Genomic DNA, 20,674 nt, shown 5'->3' with positions numbered 1-20,674 from the left:
ACATATAAAAATCTTTATTAAATTTTTGTGAAAGTCACGATGCTGAAAAATAAACAATTATAGGGACAGTTTACAACTTCAGAAGTAATGAGGAAAAACAGAAATATGTAATTGATTATTTTTTTGTATTCCTAACGTTAGGCTACACAGCAAACACGATGACACAAAACCATGATAAAAGCTTTCTAATAAAAGCACGTGCAAAGCCGATCATTTTAGCCTATTATGTAAAGATTATGAACAGCTGAACATGTAAACGGGACGCGTCCATTCAGCTGTCTTACCTTATCGAAATAATCTAACAAACATGATAAAACAAGATAAAACAACAACTTTCATTCCATTCGTTTGCTCTTATTTCAATGAAGCCACGCCCACAGCGGAGCGAATATTCATGATATACACGTATGCTCCGCCCACTGGAACAGTTTTTCACAAGAACTGAATATTACACAACACCGTCCTAGACCGCCCGTGACGTAACCTACTTAATATTCATGAGCCACGCCTCTCGCCCGCAGCTTTGCTTCAAAACAACAGTTGATTCAGCTTCATTTTCTGCACGTCATCCGACTCTTCCTGAAACACCGTGACGCGGTCAGAGAGAAAGTCATTTTCATCTTATTCTCTGAGTCGATCGCTGAGGATTAATAACAACAGTAAGACATGTTTCCTGTTTACTTTCACTTTGTAAGAAGGCAGAGGAGATCGTCTTAAAACTCCTATAGGCACCTTTAAAATTGTAATGACTTAGTATTTTTCTTCTAAACGTGTACTGTATTTACTTTATTACGCAGCGAGTCTTTATCTTGCAGCAGATTAGCCTACGGAATATAGTCGAGGTTATGTCGAAACAGACACATGAAATGTAATGTAAAGCTTGTTTGTTCTCACAGACCGTCAGGATGGTGAACTGCTGTGGTCTCGTGTCTGAAAAAAATGAGCCAGGTATGAACTCTCCACTTCCTCCTCATGATTAGCCTACAGCTTCAACTGTTTATATTCTCTATGGTGTGTAATTCTTCTTAATTACAGCAGTAGGTGCAGATCTTCTGATGTCTGTGTGTTTCTCTCAGTTCCTCTGAAGAGCATCTCAGTGCAGCTGCAGGTTAAGGATCACGTAGTCTCCGTCAGCTCCAGCCTGCAGTATGTCAATGAGGAGGAGCGCCCCCTGGAGGCCGTGTTCGTCTTCCCGCTGCCCGCCGATGCCGCCGTCTGCCACTTCAGTGCCAAGATCGGAGAGCAGGAGATTGTGGCGGAGGTGCAGGACAAACAGAGCGTGAGTCGAGACACCAGCGGTGTTGTGTTTTAATCTATGACACTGCTCATTCCCAACCTCAATCATGCTGGAGCTAAACTCTAAGTAAATAAATGTAAAATGTAAACGGCTTAAAAAAGCTGTGCTCGGAAACCATCAGCCAGTCACTCACATCGCTTTAACCAGTGTTGGGGGAAAGTTACTTTTTAAAGTAATGCATTACAATATTGCATTACTCCATAAAAAAGCCTTATGAACAGTAAGGCATTAGGGGCTGTTCACATATCGAGTCTGAAAACGCGTGGAAAGCGCGGCCGCTCTGCTTCCTCCTTTCCAAAGCACTTGCACTCCCGTGGCATCTGTCGTTGTTATGCATCCATGAACTGTGCGCTCCATGATGACGAGGAAGTTTCAGCAAAGGATTAATTGATTTCTAGCCCTTGCATTAGCTCTGCTACTAGATATATTTATGGAGATGAGATATAAAAACCACCCTGTACAGCTATGATCAGCTGTTCGGCTGAGCTTTTGATGTGTTGTTACGGAAAGGCTGAAGCTGATTGGTTGGTTCTTGTCACATGACCCGTGGTGCACTTGCGGCATTCTGAAAAGTTCCGAATTTTTCATATCGATGCGCCTGGAAAACGCACCGCATGCGCGTCGCGACCGCGTCACTTGAAATAACGAATTTGAGCGTGCAAAAGACAAGATATGTGAACAGTCTCTTACATTACTTTTGCATTACTTTTTTCTCACATGGGCTGGGCTTGCTTGTTTGTTTTTTAATAACAACAAAAAAGTTCTATTTTTGGCAAATGTTAAGGCCCTTTCACACCAGAAGTGAAGTGAATAAGCCTCAGGCTGAAGGAACTGTATATTTACTCCTGTACAGTAGAGGGCGCAGCTCAAACAAACCTTTCAGCTGTGCTGCCATTCTGGATTAAAGAAGAATAAATACAGGAGAAGGAAGTTCAACGCTCTTATTTCTAAATCTAATCTAAAGTAATTTTTGCTTATTAGTGAGGTTGAATTAGGTCATTGAAGGTCAGCAGCTAAGACACTGATTAATAAAGTGAGATTAAATATGTAAAATATATTTGTAATTTAATTTAGTTAATTATTACAGGTTTAGATTTTCATGAGTAAATGTTCACAGTTAGTCTAGAACTACAATAACATCATGTTCACACACAACACCTCTGGGACGGGAGAGCTGTCAGTCAATACATGTGAAAAAGTAACTTGTCTTACATTTTTGTTGTAAATTGAAAAAGTAATGTGTGACTTTACTAGTTACTTGAAAAAGTAATCTGATTACATTACTCAAGTTACATGTAATGTACATGTAATCAAGTTAATGCGTTACACTGGTAGTGAATAACCTATTTCTATGGACAAAACGCATATGGAAAATAGCGGAGTGAGCTTCTGCAGGAAAGATACATCATCCAAGTTTTCCGAAACATGAGAACGCTGTATATTTATAGAACTTCAAACAAAAGCATAAGCATTACCACATCCTGCCCTGTCGTGTTTCGACAGACGCCTGTCTGTTTAATGCCTCTGACAGGTGTTTTCCTCAGCGCATTATTTACATTTCGTGGTTATATCCTTATCTCTAAATGTTAGAAAGTCCTGCCAGCATTTCCATTTAACATATTCTGACAACAAGCAAGTCTTGTTAAACGTCACAGATTCAGTGAACAAAAATACACATTTTGCTAAAATATTTTTTGTTAAAAATTAAGTGTAGGTTTACAATTCTACATGTAACACAAGCAATCATATTTATGAGAGCAATAACTGTAAAAACACTATTGTTGGAATAGCCCATAATTAATGATGTTTTATTAACAAAGTTCGGGAGGAACACGTTTAAATTGCCTATCCAATCAGTACAAGAGGATGCCTATATATATATATATATAGAGCTGACCCACCTACGTTCCTCAACAGTTTTCTGCATCCGTCCTCCACCCCGTCTCCTCTAACCAGCGATACAGGGAAGTACTCTGGGTTCAGGCCACATTCCCAGCTCGATCCCTTCCCCTCGGACAGCACGCCGAATACACATACTTTTTATTCTATCTGTGTTCAGATGAGTGAACGTGTGTTCCTCGTACAGGTTAACATTTTGTGCTTATGTTTTTGTTTATTATAATTTTGAATTTAGTCTTTTTTAATTTCTGCTTTAAAATAGTAAGCGATGAGTTTTTCAGGTTTAGAATGTCATGTTTATATTTTAACCCTTTTTTGTTTATGTACAGCATAGCCTATATTGATACATTGACTATATTTGTTAGTTCATATTACACATTGTTTGGAGGACAGCATTGAGCAGGATGTGGAATAACATTGTTTTAAATTAAATTAAAATAAATTTTTAATGTATAATCATTTTTAGATTTTTCATCCGATTATTCAGAAAAATGTTCAACAGATTAATCGATTATCAAGATAATCATTAGTTGCAGCCCCAGCTCTTTTTCAAACATTCACTTGGTATCTCACTTTATGGAAATGCCTCGGGCGTGACCAATCCTGGAAGCACCAAAACACCATGTCTGTCAGTTGACAGACCAATCACAACAGTGATACGGGAGTCCCGTCTCCCTAATACATCGCTGCTAACGGTCGCCACTTCATTCTCGTCCCTGTGAAGATCCTATTTGGAAGCTATCCTCAGCAGATCCTCATAAGGAGTGGCCCCCAACCCCCCAACCTCCACCTCCACCTCAGCAGTCAATGCCGGTGGAGTTGGGTGACCTAACCATTGGTCTGTTTTTTAATCGAAAGAGGTGCTGCAGCAAAAAATGTTCTCTGTGCATCCAGGCACTGGGACAAGGGCACAGAAGTGTGTGAAAATAAAAACAAAAAAAAAAACATACAAAAATATTCAATTCAGAGCCGCAACCCCCAGCTCCACTGCTAGATGGCGCTGCAGCATAGTGAAAGGGAAATGGCCTGTCTTGCTGCAGAACGCACACATAAACTTCCTAGAACTGATAACAGTGTTTCTGGCATTGAAAGATTTTGTGCAGTTCCTAAGGAAAGATCAAATCAGACAACACATGCGGTGGCATAACATGGATTGACAGGAATATCATTATTATTGGCTCTTTCGACAGCGAAGCGCAGCACCTGACCCACTGGGTAGTGGAAGCTACTATATCAGGTTATAATATGGGGTTAAACAGATCGTTGTTGATCCGTACGGACCGGGCCCCATAGTTCTGTACCCATGTGATACTGCAAGTTTAGCCACCACAGAGTGAAAGTTTATAATTCGCATGTGTTTTGTCTTGCTAGTTCACACATTCAATATATTTTAAACCATTCCAGCGCTAGAAGAGGCAAAAGAGAATTTAATTCGGTACTCGCACGCTGTTCTGTGTGCACACAGAACAGCGTGCGAGTGTGTGTATATATATATATATATATATATATATTTAATAAAACAATTTTCTAACGTTTAACAATTCTTCAATAACTTTTTAAAATTTGATTTGTTTTTTTTTGTTTTTCATGCATTAAAACTCTTAATAAGAATATGCTAATTCGTCTCTTCTTCAGTTACGTCACACGCCAGTAGCAGCTATTATGTTCTTCGCGCAAATATCCGGATTTCAACCAGCAGCGCCCTTTTTATGTTAAAACAAATGGCTAACCCGCTATCTATGATGCATTTAATAAAGAAAAACGTCTTGACAAAGATGACAGGACGCCGTTACAACTTTTATCGTTTGAACGAGAACTAACAGATAGGCTAATTAGTTTATGACGATATCAACATCTTCAGTTCAAAACCCAGCCGACTCTGACTTGTTTAGAACAGACAAGAGCCACACAAGGTAAGCTGTAGGTGTTTAGTCTGGCCCGCCGTGGCATGATAATGCAATATTTTTTGCATGTAATATTTGTGAGCAAGGGGTTTTCTGAAAAGTACACATATAAGTCAGTAGCGTAACTACAGACAGTGCAGCCGCACTGGGGCCCGTGAGGCGGGGAGGCCCGCAACGCACGTGGGCCCTGCCACATCGCAAGCGGCCCCTGGCGACGAAGTTATTAAAACTATAGGTGTTCATCAGTGATTGTACATCAAGAGCAAGGACACGTTGTGTGCATTTTGTTTTGTGCTTTTACTAGAATGAAACGCTCGATTGTCTGTGTGATGACTGCGCATGTGCACGAGCGCCAAGAACGAGCACTGGCCATGATTTCAAAAACAACACATTCCAGCGGATAGATCGCCTCTTATTTAACACAGACCTACGAATTTCTTATCGAATGGAGATGTTTCTTTCTTTTAGGTACAATTATTCGCTGTGTTTGAGTTCATTTTTGAGACGTTTCAGAAAGATTCTCGCAGAAAAACAGCTGAAAGCGCACCCTGTTATTTATTTATTTTATTTTACAAAAGTACAAGGTTTTGTTGTTATTGTGAGCATACACGAATAAAAGTAGACCATTTGTAGTCTTGCACCAATCTGTAGGCTATCCAAAAATGACGAAAGGCATATTGTAAGTTGTTTCTGTCATGAGGAAAAAATCCATCAGAACGCGCCGGCGCATTCGTCGGCCAGAGGGATAAAAATAGCCAATTTAGTTTCATATTTATATTTAAATATTAGGCTATAGAGCCTAATATTATTTTTTAAATTTTACCTATGTTGATTCAGCCTGGTCTCATTGTTAATACGTAGGTATTAATACGTAAATTTCAAAGACACAAAACGTACATTTTTGTACGTTTAGAAAGGTGCTAAAACGTACAATATTTACGCAATTATGGCACTAAAACGTAAAAATACTTACGTTTTTACAGCGAAAAAATGTAAAATATTTACGAATCTTTCATGTCATAAAGATATATGTATAATTTCCATTTTATCGTTTTGTAGATAAATGTAAGATCCCTAATCCCCATCCCGAATTTAAACATACCCATTTTATACAGAATGTTAAAAGAATAAAACATAAAGAACAGAAATGTGTAGGAAATTTACAATTTTAGTAAAAATATAATATTAAAACCATATTTTGAGCCACTAATCCTACACCTACCCCTAAACCTACCCATAACCATTTCTTTAAACTACCTACTGTTATAAATAAAAGAGTGACAGACAAACAAGCGTAATCACAATAATTTATTTTTTGTGAAAATGTCAAAAGTAGTTCAAATGATGATGAGTTCCAGTCACAGTCCTCTCTGGCGGTAATAGTTTTTTATAGGGTACAGAGCAGAATTTAACTTATTAATCCATGAAAATATGATAAATCCGGCTTCTCTCCGTGAAGGCGCGACACTCATTTCAAATGTCAATCCACTGAAACACGGCATGTCGCAATCTGTGACGAAGGTGAGAACCAATGAGCGTTTGATATCAGTGCCGTAAACCATGTCGTAACGCTTCTCGAGGGTGGCGCTACTTTCAAATTTGAATCATAACGAGCGCGAGCTTTGACTGTGACGGTCGCTGTTGCTGAGAATGAAGATGAAGATTGATGGATGAAGGGCTGAATTTGGATCTGTTCCTTACAAACATATGGATCCTAAAGATTGGGAGTACAGCGAACAAATAAAATGGATGTGATTTGTGAATTTATGTTGTGCTTCGGTGTATCTTATGGTTGTATTGTCAGTCGCTGCATAGGAGAAAACGCCTTCTGTGTCTCACAGCAAACAAACTAAATATTACAAAATGGTTAAACAATTACAGAAATTTATTCATAAGGTTTCAAATTGTAGTCTTGTTTAACATTATGTAATCCTCCGAAACGAGCAGCACAAGTCATGAACAGAAATGTTATTTCATATTAAGTAGATGAGTAAACTGCTTTACATAAATTCGACTAAAAACATTAAATCATTAAAGCCACGATTTTAATATTAATACATGGGAATTCATGTACATTCACACTTTACGTTACATGATTTACATTTTTTTGCTGTTAGTGCTATAAATGCGTCAATGTTGTACGTTTTTGTGTGTATGAAAACGTAAGTAAATGTACGTGTGGTAGAACCACAATTTATGTAAAAATACAAACGTTTTCTCATGAGATCACGTTGGTTGATTATGAAAGTGAATAGCATGACGGATGCGCATGCAATGTCGGGAGACATGCAGCGGGTCAGACATGAGTTTGACCACTTCATTAAGTTTTGTTTTATGGTAAGCCTTTCTTTAAAGTGAATTTCGTTTTGTAGAAATTGTATCTTAATTTCAATCAATGTTTCATCAACCAATTGCCTATATTTAAGAAATAGTAAGAACACCAAGAACGTCGGGTGTGGAATGGATTGAAGCGCGTAACAAACGAACCCATGTTTCCGCGGCCTTTGAATAAGACTGAAGCAATATTCTGTTTTTATTCAATTTCTTAAATACATGTCTATATTAGGCTACTTAATTAATTGATAAGATATTGTTGGTCTAACAATATATTTTAGTTGGTCTAAATTAAGTAAGTTAGACACAAATTTGCGTAAGGTTCCCTTCTAGACAAGCGCGTGTGTGCTTCATAACTGTGCAGCCCAGGGGGCCCGTCATAATAGCTGCACTGGGGCCCGTCATTACTATGTTACGCCACTGATATAAGCCACTTGTATGGCAGGTTGTCGGTACAGGACTCAGGGGCGCTCAAATTAATTAATTAAACTGATTTTTGGTAGTTATCAGCGTATTTGTGTGCATGTAAACTTTGTTCAGATCACACATTACACAACAGAAGTTTTTCTTATCTGTCCTCAGTAACCCATTTGATTCTGGGGAGATTGTAAAAATACAGAGCATGATATTGTTTTTGACCACTTTCCACAGTGTCTCTGAGCCTTTGAATAAAATGTGTCTTTTTTTACTGATGTGCCTTTTAAGGCTTCTGTATGTAAAGTACCTCTGATATGAATGGCCTTCTCTCTGTGACTGTGAAAGCAGTAATACATCTCACCGGTTTATCAGCTGTTGTGTCTGATGTAGTTGAGGAGGCCCTCAGGTGACCCCTGAAATTTACACCATTAGAAAATACTGAATGTTTTACACCGATCCAAAAAGGGCCAGTCAAAGGTCTAATGAGGCTCTTGCAGCATCAGGATTCACCTGAAATACAGCAAAATTAATGAAATTATGGCATAGGCATACACTAAACAAACACAGTACTTGTCCTGAGAAGTTTGAGAACCGTGACCGATAATAAAAAAGTGTTCAGACTGTTAAGATCAGACAGAGATGACCAGGTTGTTCTGGTGTTTGTGGTTATGGGTGTGTTTGTCTCTTGCAGGCGCGGGATCAGTATGACGACGCTGTGAGTTCGGGTCAGCAGGCGTTTCTGCTGGAAGAGAGCGATGAGAGTTCGGATGTGTTCAAACTGAGTGTCGGGTGTTTGTCTCCGGGTCAGAACGCCGTCATCACCATCGTCTATGTGATGGAGCTCAGCGTTCAGGCCGACCACGCGCTGCGCTTCTGTCTGCCGGCCGTACTCAACCCCAGATACACACCCGCAGGTGCAGATCACATGACTTCAACACACACACTGAGATCATGATCATATACGGGCCGTATCGTCTGTGGCTTAATTACACACGTGCTTATCCATTTGTGTCTTTCTACTTGATTTATGTTTGATTTAAAGCAGCAATGTTTTGAAAGCAAAACCAAAACAAAGGTACAAAACATCACATCTTTTTTTATGAAACTATTCTTCCCAGAAAGCAAAGTGAATGATGTGGTCAAACCTCTTACTTCCCCTGTCAACTACACTAGCAGTCAAAAGCTTTTGAAAGAGTCTCTTCTGTTCACCAAAGCTGCATTTATTTGATAAAATACAGTAAAACAGTGAAATATTATTCCAATGTAAATCAGCTGTTTTCTATGTGAATATATAGTAAAGTGTAATTTATTCCTGTGATCAAAGCTGAATTTTCAGCATCATTACTTCAGTCTTCAATGTCACATGATCCTTCAGAAATCATTCTAATATGATGATTTGATGCTCAAGAAACATTTATGATTATTATCACTGATATGTTTTCATTGATGGTAATCAGATGTAGTGCAGTGCTTTAGTGTTCAGCGGTCGAATCGGCTGTGTCCTAAACCCATCAGGTGCTCAGGTCAGTTCTGGTCAGGCGGTTTAGCTGTATATTGGTGCTGGTGTTATACAGTATCTCTGTTTGTCCGTGTGATTCTCTCAGCTTCAGCCGCTGGTGTTCCAGAAGTTTCCTCAGCATGTGTTATTCCCTACACACTGTCTCTGAGTGTCGATGTGAGATCTTCAGACCGCATCTCCAGACTGGAGTCCAGCTGCCCTCTGGATCCTCTGGTGTTCCTCGACTCTGACCACACTCACGCCACGGTACAGTTACTGTGTATGAGTGAGTGTGTATGAGTGAGTGTGTGTGTATGTGTGCGTTTTTGTGACATATCAGGACACAAATGTGTATAATGACATGGGTATGACATAGGTATTACAAGGAGAGGGTGACTTATGAGGACATTACCCCATGTGCCCATTTTTCAAAAGGCTTATAAATCATACAGAATGAGTTTTTTTGAGAAAGTAAAAATGTGCACAGTTTCCTGTGATGGGTAGGTTTAGGGGTAGTGTAGGGGGATAGAAAATACAGTCTGTACAGTGTAAAAACCATTACACCTATGGAATGTCCCCACAATTCACAAAAACGAACGTGTGTGTGTGTATATGTAATTGTATACAGTATTTATGCATTTAAAGCCACAGTTTCAGGAAGCCTGTAATGGTGTGTGTAGGTGAATCTGAGTGCTGGTCACCGGTTCGATAAGGATGTTGAGCTGCTTCTGTACTATGAGAATACCCATCAGCCCACTGCTGTCATGGAGGCCGGAGCAGCCACGGCTCAGCCAGGTACATGTTTTTGTTTGTACGTGAATTCAGTATGCTGTAAATATACTTCTGTGTGAGTTAAAGGGTTATTTCACCCTAAAATGAAAATTAAGCCATCGTAGGCAAGAAGACAGTCATTTTTTTGATGCCTCATGAGCTTCACACTCACGACTGCAATGAGAAATATCCGACATTGCCAGAATTTCTTTATGAAGGCATTTATTTGGCCATTGGTGTGTGTGTGTCTCTCTAAGTGATTAAAGATTTTGATTTTGTCATCCTGCCACAGTTTACACTCTCCTCTATATACTCCACATTTCATTTCATTTGCACTATTAACAATTCTTCCTACTGTATTAGAGAAAACAGGTTCAGGTGTGTGTGTGTGTGTGTGTTTGGACACAGGGCTTGATTAGATGTTCAGGTAGTTTGATTCGCTCTGCGGGACGGAGACTGTCATACGGTGTAACACGGGTCATACTGAATTCAGTCCATTCACACCCTCTTACCCTGTTTACACTGTCTCTGTTTTTCAGGCTCTCTGATGGGTGACCCGGTGCTCATGATCAGTTTGTACCCAGAGTTCCCTGCAGACATAATGTCATCGTTGGCATCTCAAGGCGAGTTTGTTTTTGTGGTTGACAGATCTGGTAGTATGGACTGCGTGATGCATCATGGGAAAGACGCACAGATGCGCATTGAAAGTGCAAGAGTAAGATTTAGGATTTATAATATGACACGTTTATTGAGATGTATTGAGTCACTGTACTCATCTGTGCATGTGTCTCTCTAGGACACGCTGTTGTTGCTGCTGAAGAGTCTGCCCATGGGATGCTACTTCAACATCTATGGATTCGGCTCTCACTTTGAGTCCTTCTTCCCGTCAGTATCCAGATGTTAGTTGTTCTCCAGGAATGATATCATGCCGTTTAGTGGTGTTTTTGTGAGAGACTGTGGTGTGTGTCGTTGCAGTCAGAGTGTTGTGTACAGCGAGGACACGATGAAAGAGGCTCTAAAGAGAGTGAAGAACATGAGGGCAGACATGGGCGGCACAGAGATCCTCCAGCCTCTGAAACACATCTACAGTCAGCCCTGTTACCCAGATCACCCCCGACAGGTACAGCCAAACATATTAATCACTGAACACTCTTTCTGAACATCGGTGAGATGTTTTTCTGAGCCTGACACTGATTCTCTCTCAGCTGTTCATCTTCACGGATGGAGAGGTGTGGAACACTAAAGAGGTGCTGGATCTGGTGAAGAGTCACGTCTACTCTCACAGGTGGGCGCGCTCGTCTCACTCCTCCTCATTTACTGATATCACAGCCTTTAGCTCATGTTGGGTGATTGGTGTTCTCTTGTCTTCAGGTGTTTCTCCTTCGGGATCGGTGAGGGTGCGAGTACGGCTCTCATCACAGGAATGGCCAGAGAAGGTTCTGGTCATGCTCAGTTCATCACAGGCACTGACCGCATGCAGCCCAAAGTAAGATCTGCTGTGGACAGAATCAGAACAAGATGTTCAGGGTTTTTACTCACCACCTCTCTTGTCCTTCTCTGTCAGGTGATGCAGTCGCTCAGGTTTGCTCTCCAGCCAGCCGTGGACAGTATCTCTGTGGACTGGACCGTTCCCGAGGGTGTTACGGTGGACATGCTGTCCCAACCCATCAACACCCTGTTCCAGGGTCAGAGGGCGCTCATCTACGCTCAGCTGAAAGGACAGGTCAAAGCTTTTTAATGCTTTAATCTGAAGGGCTTTTCCAGTGCCACACTGTTTAACCCAAGGGCTCCTCAAGTAGTAGGCCGCGGGCAAAATACGACATGTCAATCATTTATGTGGTCCTGTCCTAACCCAGATGTGACACGACACTGGCCCTTGTAAGAAAGTAGTTGAAGAGCCATGTAAAATCATCAAATGCTCATTTTTCTTTCTGTTTCTCCCTCATCATAGAGTTCAGGAACGACAGAAGGAGCAGTAACTCTGAAATACAAGCTGAAAGATCAACCAGTGACTAACCAGCTCCAGTTTACTCTGAAACCTAAGGAAGACACAGGGTAACACACACACACACACACACACACACACACACAATCATCCACACACACACATACACACAATCATCCACACACACACACACACACTCATATATATACACACACACGCAAACACACACACACACACACACACTCATATATATACACACACACGCAAACACACACACACACACACACACTCAGATATATACACACACACGCAAACACACACACACACACACACACACTCAGATTAGTTTTTTTTTGTTGCTAAATTCGTTACCTCTATCCTCGCCACTGTGGGCGAAACATCCACAATCTCCTTCCGCATCTTTCCCTACTCCGGCCTAATCATTCCTTCCTGCCATAGAGAAATGGACAATAAGGACTGTCGAACACAAAGCTCGTGTCTCGGGCATTGCCGCCCTCTTCCCGCGAAGGAACGGGCCTAACTCCAGCGTCAGGCAGCCGCAGCAGGCCCTCAGCAAGCAGTGCCGCAGATTCAGTCCCGGCCAGCTCCCACTGTCCATCCCTGTCGGCTCAAACCCGTAAGAGCAACGCTCAAATCCTCGTTTTCTATCCCTGGTTGAATTTGGCTTCGCTTTCAGACACTAAACCACGAGCACAGTTTTGCCATTTGGATATTTAATTTTGATCGGGGGAATACATGTTTTAAACTGTGATTTGCCATTCTAAACTAACACACTGCTTCCTTGCAGCTAAACATACAGATACAAACAGTAGTTCACACATCACGTACAGATCGCACGCACAGAATTATTAATAACTTGCTGTCAGTGCTGTCCTGCAGTTATAGCATATAGGTGTTTCTGTTTTGAAGTAACTTAAACCCATAGCTGCACTATTGTTAAAGAGGAGCCGCACAGACTGGTAGGACAAATTCATATACACAATCGTTCTCACTAATGCATTCAAATAAATGTAATCTTACCGTTCCACTTCATCTGTATCTGATTTAGAACGAACAGAAATCGGTAAGTAATGTAAAGACCCATAGACAGATAACTCATGAAAATAAACTGTTATTTTGAGGGTTTTAATTATCATTAAAACCTGCCTTTTGGATTTATTATCTTCTTCTGTGTCTGCCTTCCTGCAACCTCCCGTGACACATACAAGCAGTGTATTTTCATGGCAGAAGTTTAGTGATACTTTAGTGATTGTCGAGCACAATTAAATAAATTCAAGGTGCACATTTTTATTATGCAAAGCTCTTTGTCTTTTACCATAAGCAAGTTCCTTTTGAATTTCACTAAATGAATGCGTGTGTGCCACTCAAACCAACCACAGATAAGGGCAAATGATCATCTAAATCAGACTGTACTTTGCTGTTTTATGATCATCCAACATCAAACAATGATTACAGTATCAAACTGATGTGAATATACACAGGTTATAAAGTGTTTTAGGCTTCTTCTCATCATGTTATCACTTCAAGAAAACCAATAAAAAAAGAGAAAGAAAATAAGATAATTTACAAAAACATCCATCTCTCAGCCCTGCACGGTTTCCACTGAGCTCAGGATTCCAGTCGCCCAGGATAAAACAATGAGTAAAGCGACATCCATTACATTTTGGGCATTAACTTGGAAACAGTTCATTTCCAGGCCTCAAAGGAAAATCAACTGGATACTTCTGGTCTCATCAACCTTCCTAGACAGTCCAAACTGTTCTAAATGCGAACTGCTTTCTTTGCTTGGCCTCTTAAACTTAACAATACGGATAGTCCTGCAAGGCCGCCCTTTCATCTCACATCTCCTCTCTCATGCGCTAGAAGACGAGCGTCGGACCACAGCAGCAGGCCTTCAGCAAGCCCAGATTCCGCCGCTTCCAGGCCTCTCTCTCCTCCTCCCTCCTCAGCCACACACTGTGGCTCTTCCCGGCGCTTCACACCGCACAACAGTACCCACCCCTCTCAACGAATGCCTTCCCTCTAGCGTGAGGTTGCCTCCACTAGCGGAGAAAGCTCATCCGTCGCAACCATTTCATCCCGCCAACTCTAACCCTCCCCATCGTCCGTGACCTGCAGCTCCTAGTGCGAGGCAACGCAGTCCCAGATAACAGTTGCTTCTCCCACTTCCCGCTTCGTTGCCACAGGAGGCTTGCCTGTCCGATCACCGTGAGTATTGAACTCCCGTCAGATGCTGTTAAAAGCCTTCCCAGTTGAAATGGCCTAGTTCTATACCTGCTTGACTGCCGGCGGGGCTTACCTGTCCGATTGCCGTGAGTATTTTGAGTATTGAACTCCTGTCGGACGCTGTGAGAGCCCTCCCAGTTGAAAATAGCCAAACATTTTGCCTTACTGCCATCAGGGGCTTTTACCCGTCCGATTTATTGAACTCCCGTCGGACACCGCGAGAGCCTTCCCGGTCAAAACGGTTCCAGAAAATGGTTAAACTCCATCATCGTTCACCCGTCGGATGCCGTGAGAGCCCTCCCCAGTTGAAACCAATTTTTCTCCCATCTCCTGGCTAAAGCTTACCCATCTGATAGCAGTGAGTATTGATCTCCTGTCGAATGCCGCGAGAGCCTTCTAGGCCAAAACGGTTAAACTCCATCATCGTTCGTCAGCTTGTGAGCCTTACCCGTCCGATGCTGTGAGTGTTCAACTCCTGTCGCATGTCACAAGAACCCTCCCAGTCAAAGTTTCTAAACTCCATCCTCATTGGCTGGCCGGCAGGGCTTACCCATCCAATCGCCACTGCTGTCCGTTGTTCGATTTGCGTTCTTTGGGGGAGTATTCTGGGTTTGGGCAAAAATTCTGAGCTTGGAGCGCTTCCCTCATACAGCACGCCAAATATGCTTACTTTTTATACTATCTGATTATTTGTACTCCTGAATACAGTTTTATTATTGTTCATTTTGTTGCTTGTGTTGGCTGTAATAGGACAATTATGGATGTGTCGTGAAACAATACAAAGAAGAGTGGGATGAAATGAGCTCAGTTCACATTAGTGCCACAATATCAGATCACGTTCACTAGGCACTGCGCTGCGTCTCTGATGGTCAAGACTGTCTTTACAGGTTTGTTTTCATTGCAGACTGACGATCCACCGGCTGGCGGCCCGGTCTGTGATCCGCTCTCTGGAGCTGCAGGAGCGGGCCGGAGGAGCAGACACGGAGGCCGTCAGGAGCAGGATCGTGGAGCTCAGTGTTCAGGCAGGAGTGAGCAGCGTTCACACAGCCTTCATCGGCGTCAATAAAGACAGCAAACAGACCGTCAAAGGGCCGCTGCAGCAGAGGAGAGTGCCAGTACAGGGTAAGTTCACTGATTTCTGTGTGTTTAGAGCAGGGCTGATCCCAGAGAAACACTGTCCTCCAGTCACAATCAAACACACCTGGACCAGATCAAATCTACAGGATCACTAGAAACAGAGATGGTCTTATTATTGGGAGATACGAGGGTCCATGGCTCTACCGTTGGAGAAAGCCTAACAGATAACTTCGATCACGTGCCTTAACAGTTGTGTGACACTCAGTCACCGTTTGCGGATACTATAGAAATGAAAGGAAGTGCTGTAAACTGAATCATATCTATCTGTGACTTCTTTTATAAAAACAGCATTTTTTGGGGGTGTAAACTCTAAAAATAGATCAATCCAAAATGAATGTTTAAGAGCAAATATGTTGAAGATTAGCCATGGGCTGTCGATTCATTAAATGATAAGCCATTTTCGCAAAAAAGCAGTTTATTCAACGTAGTGGAGCGTCTCCTCTTTTGACATCCATTAAAAAAACAGCCTCTGGTCTTCTGCCCTGTGTACCGTAGCGTTGCAGGTTTGTCTTAAAGTAACTTATCTAGAAACTTCCAGGTAAGTGTGTTGGAACTAAACTGTGCAGGACACTGGCCTCCAGGATCAGGACTGTTTAGAAGCAGGATTTCAGGATCAGTTTTCCTGTCACATAATAGTGTAACACTGATGTATTCTCATCATCAACATGTGAAATTAAATTCTTTATTAGGTATGTTTCTACAAAGGTCTACAATGCAGTGTGCCCCTATGAGAATGTGCGGTAAGGAATAATATACTGTTCTTTCCTTTTAAACTCTTACGTGGGTCAGTCCATTTCAAGTGCTCCAGTGGATTTTTGATTTTTCTTTTCTTTATTTCTTTTTCTTTTTTTCTTTTTTTTGTGATGACCTCTATGTATTGGTCGTGCAAATCTCAATCCCTCATTTTGGGGTTGAATGTCGCTGGTGGAGACATTTTTTACAGCTTCTTCCCAAAGAGCAACGACCGCAATGGCGGCTCCCATGTCGTCACGTTCTGGCAGTAAGTGAAATAGACGGCCAACAGACACTTCACTAAACTCCTGTTGTTCTTTTCTGAATGTGTATTTTCATCTTACTGTCTTTTTCCTCATATCTGAATGTCACTGTTTGAATGATTGTTTCAGCATACGCTTGTATCTGTTTCTCTCTGTTTTCTTAGCAATGGCGGCTCCTCTAATGGCATTTCAATCTCCAATGTGTAAGACAAGATATATTTCACTGAGCTTTTCTTTTTCGTTTATATAAATTGAATGGTCTGTTTCTGAAAGTCACTCTTTGAATGATTGTTTTTTAGCACATGCCTTTGATTCGATGTCTAATCGTGCCATCTTCCAGTCTGCTGACTGCAGCATGATTGAATGTGATTCTGCATCAGATCAGGGTAAATCAACACATCAGGCTCAGATTCAGAAATATTTCTCTAATCAGACAGGATTCGCTCAGATGGGGACGTCATTATGATGCGACAATTACAGAACTGCTTTTGCATTTTAATCCCATCTGATTTGGCTACATCAGTCATGCTTCCCATTCCCTGTCTGTAATGTGTACATTTCTTCTATAAATTGCCCTTAACAATAAATAGTTAATAGTAATTACTGACAAAACATTTCTTATGGGTAAATGTAGTTTCCTGGTGTTGCACTCAAAGCCTTGGGGTCGAATCTCTTGAATGTTTAAATATCTCTGATATTACATGTTGATGTTGTTAATTGTAAGACAAACAAATGAAGGACATGCTTCAGCGTTTATTTATCTGCTTCTGGACATGGAATATATATTTTTTAAGCATTTATGTGCTTTTGCTTTAAACACTTTAAATAGTGAAAAATCATTGCATGTAGATTGTTCTAGAATTAATCAGCATGACATAAGATTATAAATGTACAATTGTTTTCTTCACTTAATTCAAGTGACAGATGAAAAGAGAAGCACATTATTACGTACAGTGCTCGTAAAGTAGCCTGTATTCATAACGTCATGTTTTATCATCATACACATTTCTGCAGTGAGTCAGGTTATATTAGGGTTAGTTAGATTGTCTTGTCCAGTTGAATTTTGTCATTTGAATGTAAGTGATGACGTCATCCTAGCTGGTCTGTCTGCTGCAGGTTCTGATGTTAAACCTTCAGAAACCTTCTGTGACGGAGCATTGAAATAGAGATATTACACACACGTTACGTGCAGTTATGCTGCGCTTCATTGTAGGATTTTGTTTATCATCTCTAATCATCATATCAGAAATAATGCTGCTTTTTGTACTTCATGTTTTTGTACTTCATGTCTAAACTCTTGGTGTGTGTCAGCAGAACCCGAGCCCCAGGCGGACCCTTTGCTCCAGCTGGTCTCTCTTCAGAAGGCCTCGGGATGCTGGGAACTGAACGCCGCACTGGCTGATGTGTTTGGAAAGACGGAGGACGAGGTGACCAAACACAGACCAGCACAGGTGATGTCATGTCCTCATATACGTCATGATTGGTTCAGTATGTGTGTGTGTGACGTGAGGCTGTGTGTTCCAGGTGGACGGGTCAGTGTGGGCCACCGTTCTGGCCCTGATCTGGTTAAACGCATGTAGATCAGATGACCAGGTGGAGTGGCAGTTTGTGGCCATGAAGGCGGCGTCGTGGATCCACTCTCAGAAACGTGAGACATTCATTCACTCAGCATTCAGTGTGCGTTAATGCCGTACGTGTTCTCGTGCAGTGGTGATTGAGTTTGGAGGTGTGTGTGTTTCAGCGGACGGCCTGTCTCAGTGTGTGTGTGACGGGAACATCCTGTTGGGGTGTCATGTGACTAAAGACGTGCTGGGAATCTGAAGACTGAAGAATCTTGTGCTGTCAGAAGACCAAATAACGCTCACTCTGTATCACAAACACTGGTGTGTTTTTCTGTATGTGAGCTTTAGGGCCTGTCCTAAATTCATGTTATCGCTCTAAATATGATTCTAAAAATATCATCTTACATTATTATCATCTTATGGCGCTTTGTGCTCTGAACTCACTATCATGATTTGTGTGTGATCATAAATCCATTATTTCGCTGTGTTTCAGTGAGCTGATTGTGTCAGTGTGTCTTTACCCAACTATTTTAATAAAGTCTTTCTTCACTAGCTGTAATTATCTGTCTGATATTTAGAATTGCATTTAATGCATTATACTTAAGAATGACTCGTACTCGACTCAGACTGCGGACTCGGTGGACTCGACCCAACACAAGTGTTTTTTTCTCTTAGAAATGAAAGTATTTGAAAGTAGCTTGAGTTGGGATGCAGTAACATCTGTAAAAATTGAAAACTTCATAAAATTTAAATATTCAGTTAAATGTTCATCCATAGCATAATACATTTAGATCATGGTATTAACCACAGGTAAAACACACATATTGCACCTTCACCATGGTAAAATGTAACTATATAGTTTCTACTGTATTTATGTAAAACAGTAGCATAAATAAATTTTTAGTATAAATACAAATGCAATAGCTTCATAACAAAAAATACTGTAATTATATTCCATTACTCTAATTCATGTCTACATTAATAATCAGAAATGTGGTATATTCATATCAAATTTTAGCCACAATACCATGGTGCAGTTCAGCGGTGGGTCGCTGTACAACGTGAACTGGCCAGTTAGTGTTACTACAGTAAATCCATTTTAAATTATGGTGTTTTGTAGATTGAAAAGCCTTCTAACTGGATCTTTCATGCGTTTGTGATTTAAACCAGATGAAACAATGCTGACAGAGACATTCGTGTTCCCTTTCGATATGTTTCACTCGTATTGCGTCAGTTTTTAGTTGACGCTTATGGGGAAAACTCCTGTTCGTGCCACTTATTGCATTTCGGACTAATTTTGACCGTTCTCCATGCCTTAGCTGTCGGAGTCCGAGAAGATAGCCCTAAGGCCATGTGTGCAGGCTCTGTGTCGGTGTCCAAACTCCCACTTCTGCGGTTGGTGCTGGTTTGCCAATCAAGTGATCTGACAGTTTCTCATTTCAGAGGTGTTTCCCTCTACTCAGGTGTCTCAGGGCCTCATGCGGGAGGATCAGTCTGTTGTATGGTTATACCATCCAGCTTCTACGGTGCCCACCTGTTTAAATGCTCCTCGAACTTTCACCAAGTGAATGGACGCGGCTCTGGCCCCGTTGTGGCTCTAGAGTGTCCAGATTTTGAACTACCTGAACGATTGGCTGATACTTGCTCAATCAGAGGATTTGGCGGTAGCTCATTGAGACTTGGCACTTGATTGAGGAGCCTAGGATTACACGTAAACCTGCAAAAGACACCTTTTCTGGGCGTGGACTTGGATTAACGCACAAAATCTAAAAGGATATTAAGATATCTTTAATACTTCTTAAGTCACAGGCATGCAAACTTGAGGCAAAAAACACAAGTGCTTATTCCCATTTTTGAACTGTCACTGTTGGCATATAGTGAAATAAAGATTGTTAAAGTCAACAGATTTCACCAATAGATCTACCAATCTCTGTGTAAAAATAAAATAATGATGCTGCCATCTTTATAAAGTCATTTTTACACTCCTGTAAATTAACTCCAAATCTCAGGTGAAAATGGTCATTTTGACCCCCTCTACAAAACAGTGGATTACTCAGTGGCTTTCATCACTTTTTATGTTTGTCTTTCTACAGAAAAAAAATAAATAAATAAAAAAAATTAAAAATTTGAGCCAGGGACCTCTGGTCCAAAATGCAGCAGCTAGAGTTCTTACTAGAACCAGGAAGTATGACCATATTAGCCCAGTTCTGTCAACACTGCATTGGCTTCCTGTTAAACATCGTATAGATTTTAAAATCTTGCTAATTACTTACAAAGCACTAAATGGTTTAGCTCCCCAGTACCTGAGCGAGCTCCTAATTCATTATAGTCCTTCACGTCTATTGCGATCTCAGAATTCAGGCCAGCTGATAATACCTAGAATATCAAAATCAACTGCAGGCGGTAGATCCTTCTATTTGGCACCTAAACTCTGGAACAATCGTCCTAGCATTGTTCGGGAAGCAGACACACTCTATCAGTTTAAATCTAGACCAGAAACGCATCTGTTTAACCTGGCATACACATAACACACATAACAATCATGTAAATTGTTAGGCTGCATAGATTAGGTCAGCAGGAACCAGGAACACTTCCCATAACACCTGATGTACTCGCTACTTCATAAGAAGAATGGCGTGTATGCTAATATTAGACTCTCTGTTTATCC

The 20,674-nt window shown here is 41.1% G+C and overlaps 1 protein-coding gene across 5 annotated transcripts; it reads left to right on the top strand.

Moving 5' to 3' along the window:
• The first annotated feature begins 491 nt into the window (after nucleotides 1-491).
• Nucleotides 492-18,565, top strand: LOC127524590 (von Willebrand factor A domain-containing protein 5A-like). 5 transcript variants are annotated; one of them, XM_051916234.1, is made up of 21 exons: nucleotides 495-659; nucleotides 897-948; nucleotides 1,077-1,279; nucleotides 8,543-8,765; nucleotides 9,456-9,616; nucleotides 10,030-10,144; nucleotides 10,660-10,835; nucleotides 10,917-11,005; nucleotides 11,096-11,240; nucleotides 11,326-11,405; nucleotides 11,492-11,606; nucleotides 11,685-11,843; nucleotides 12,072-12,175; nucleotides 15,217-15,434; nucleotides 16,139-16,189; nucleotides 16,393-16,449; nucleotides 16,609-16,647; nucleotides 16,744-16,830; nucleotides 17,759-17,895; nucleotides 17,969-18,092; nucleotides 18,186-18,565. In XM_051916234.1, the coding sequence occupies exons 2-21, from the start codon at nucleotides 906-908 to the stop codon at nucleotides 18,263-18,265; spliced, it is 2,406 nt and encodes an 801-aa protein (XP_051772194.1). In that variant the 5' UTR covers nucleotides 495-659; nucleotides 897-905; the 3' UTR covers nucleotides 18,266-18,565. The 5 variants fall into 5 exon arrangements, with proteins under 5 accessions (XP_051772197.1, XP_051772198.1, XP_051772194.1 ...); XM_051916235.1 differs by lacking the exon at nucleotides 16,393-16,449; XM_051916236.1 differs by lacking the exons at nucleotides 16,139-16,189; nucleotides 16,393-16,449.
• The last annotated feature ends 2,109 nt before the right edge of the window (nucleotides 18,566-20,674 follow it).

The sequence above is a fragment of the Ctenopharyngodon idella genome, chromosome 13 (genome assembly GCF_019924925.1).
Source record: "Ctenopharyngodon idella isolate HZGC_01 chromosome 13, HZGC01, whole genome shotgun sequence".
NCBI lineage: Eukaryota > Metazoa > Chordata > Actinopteri > Cypriniformes > Xenocyprididae > Ctenopharyngodon > Ctenopharyngodon idella.
The sequence above is the reverse complement of the archived record's forward strand: the minus strand, read 5'-3'. Positions and strand labels throughout refer to the sequence as shown.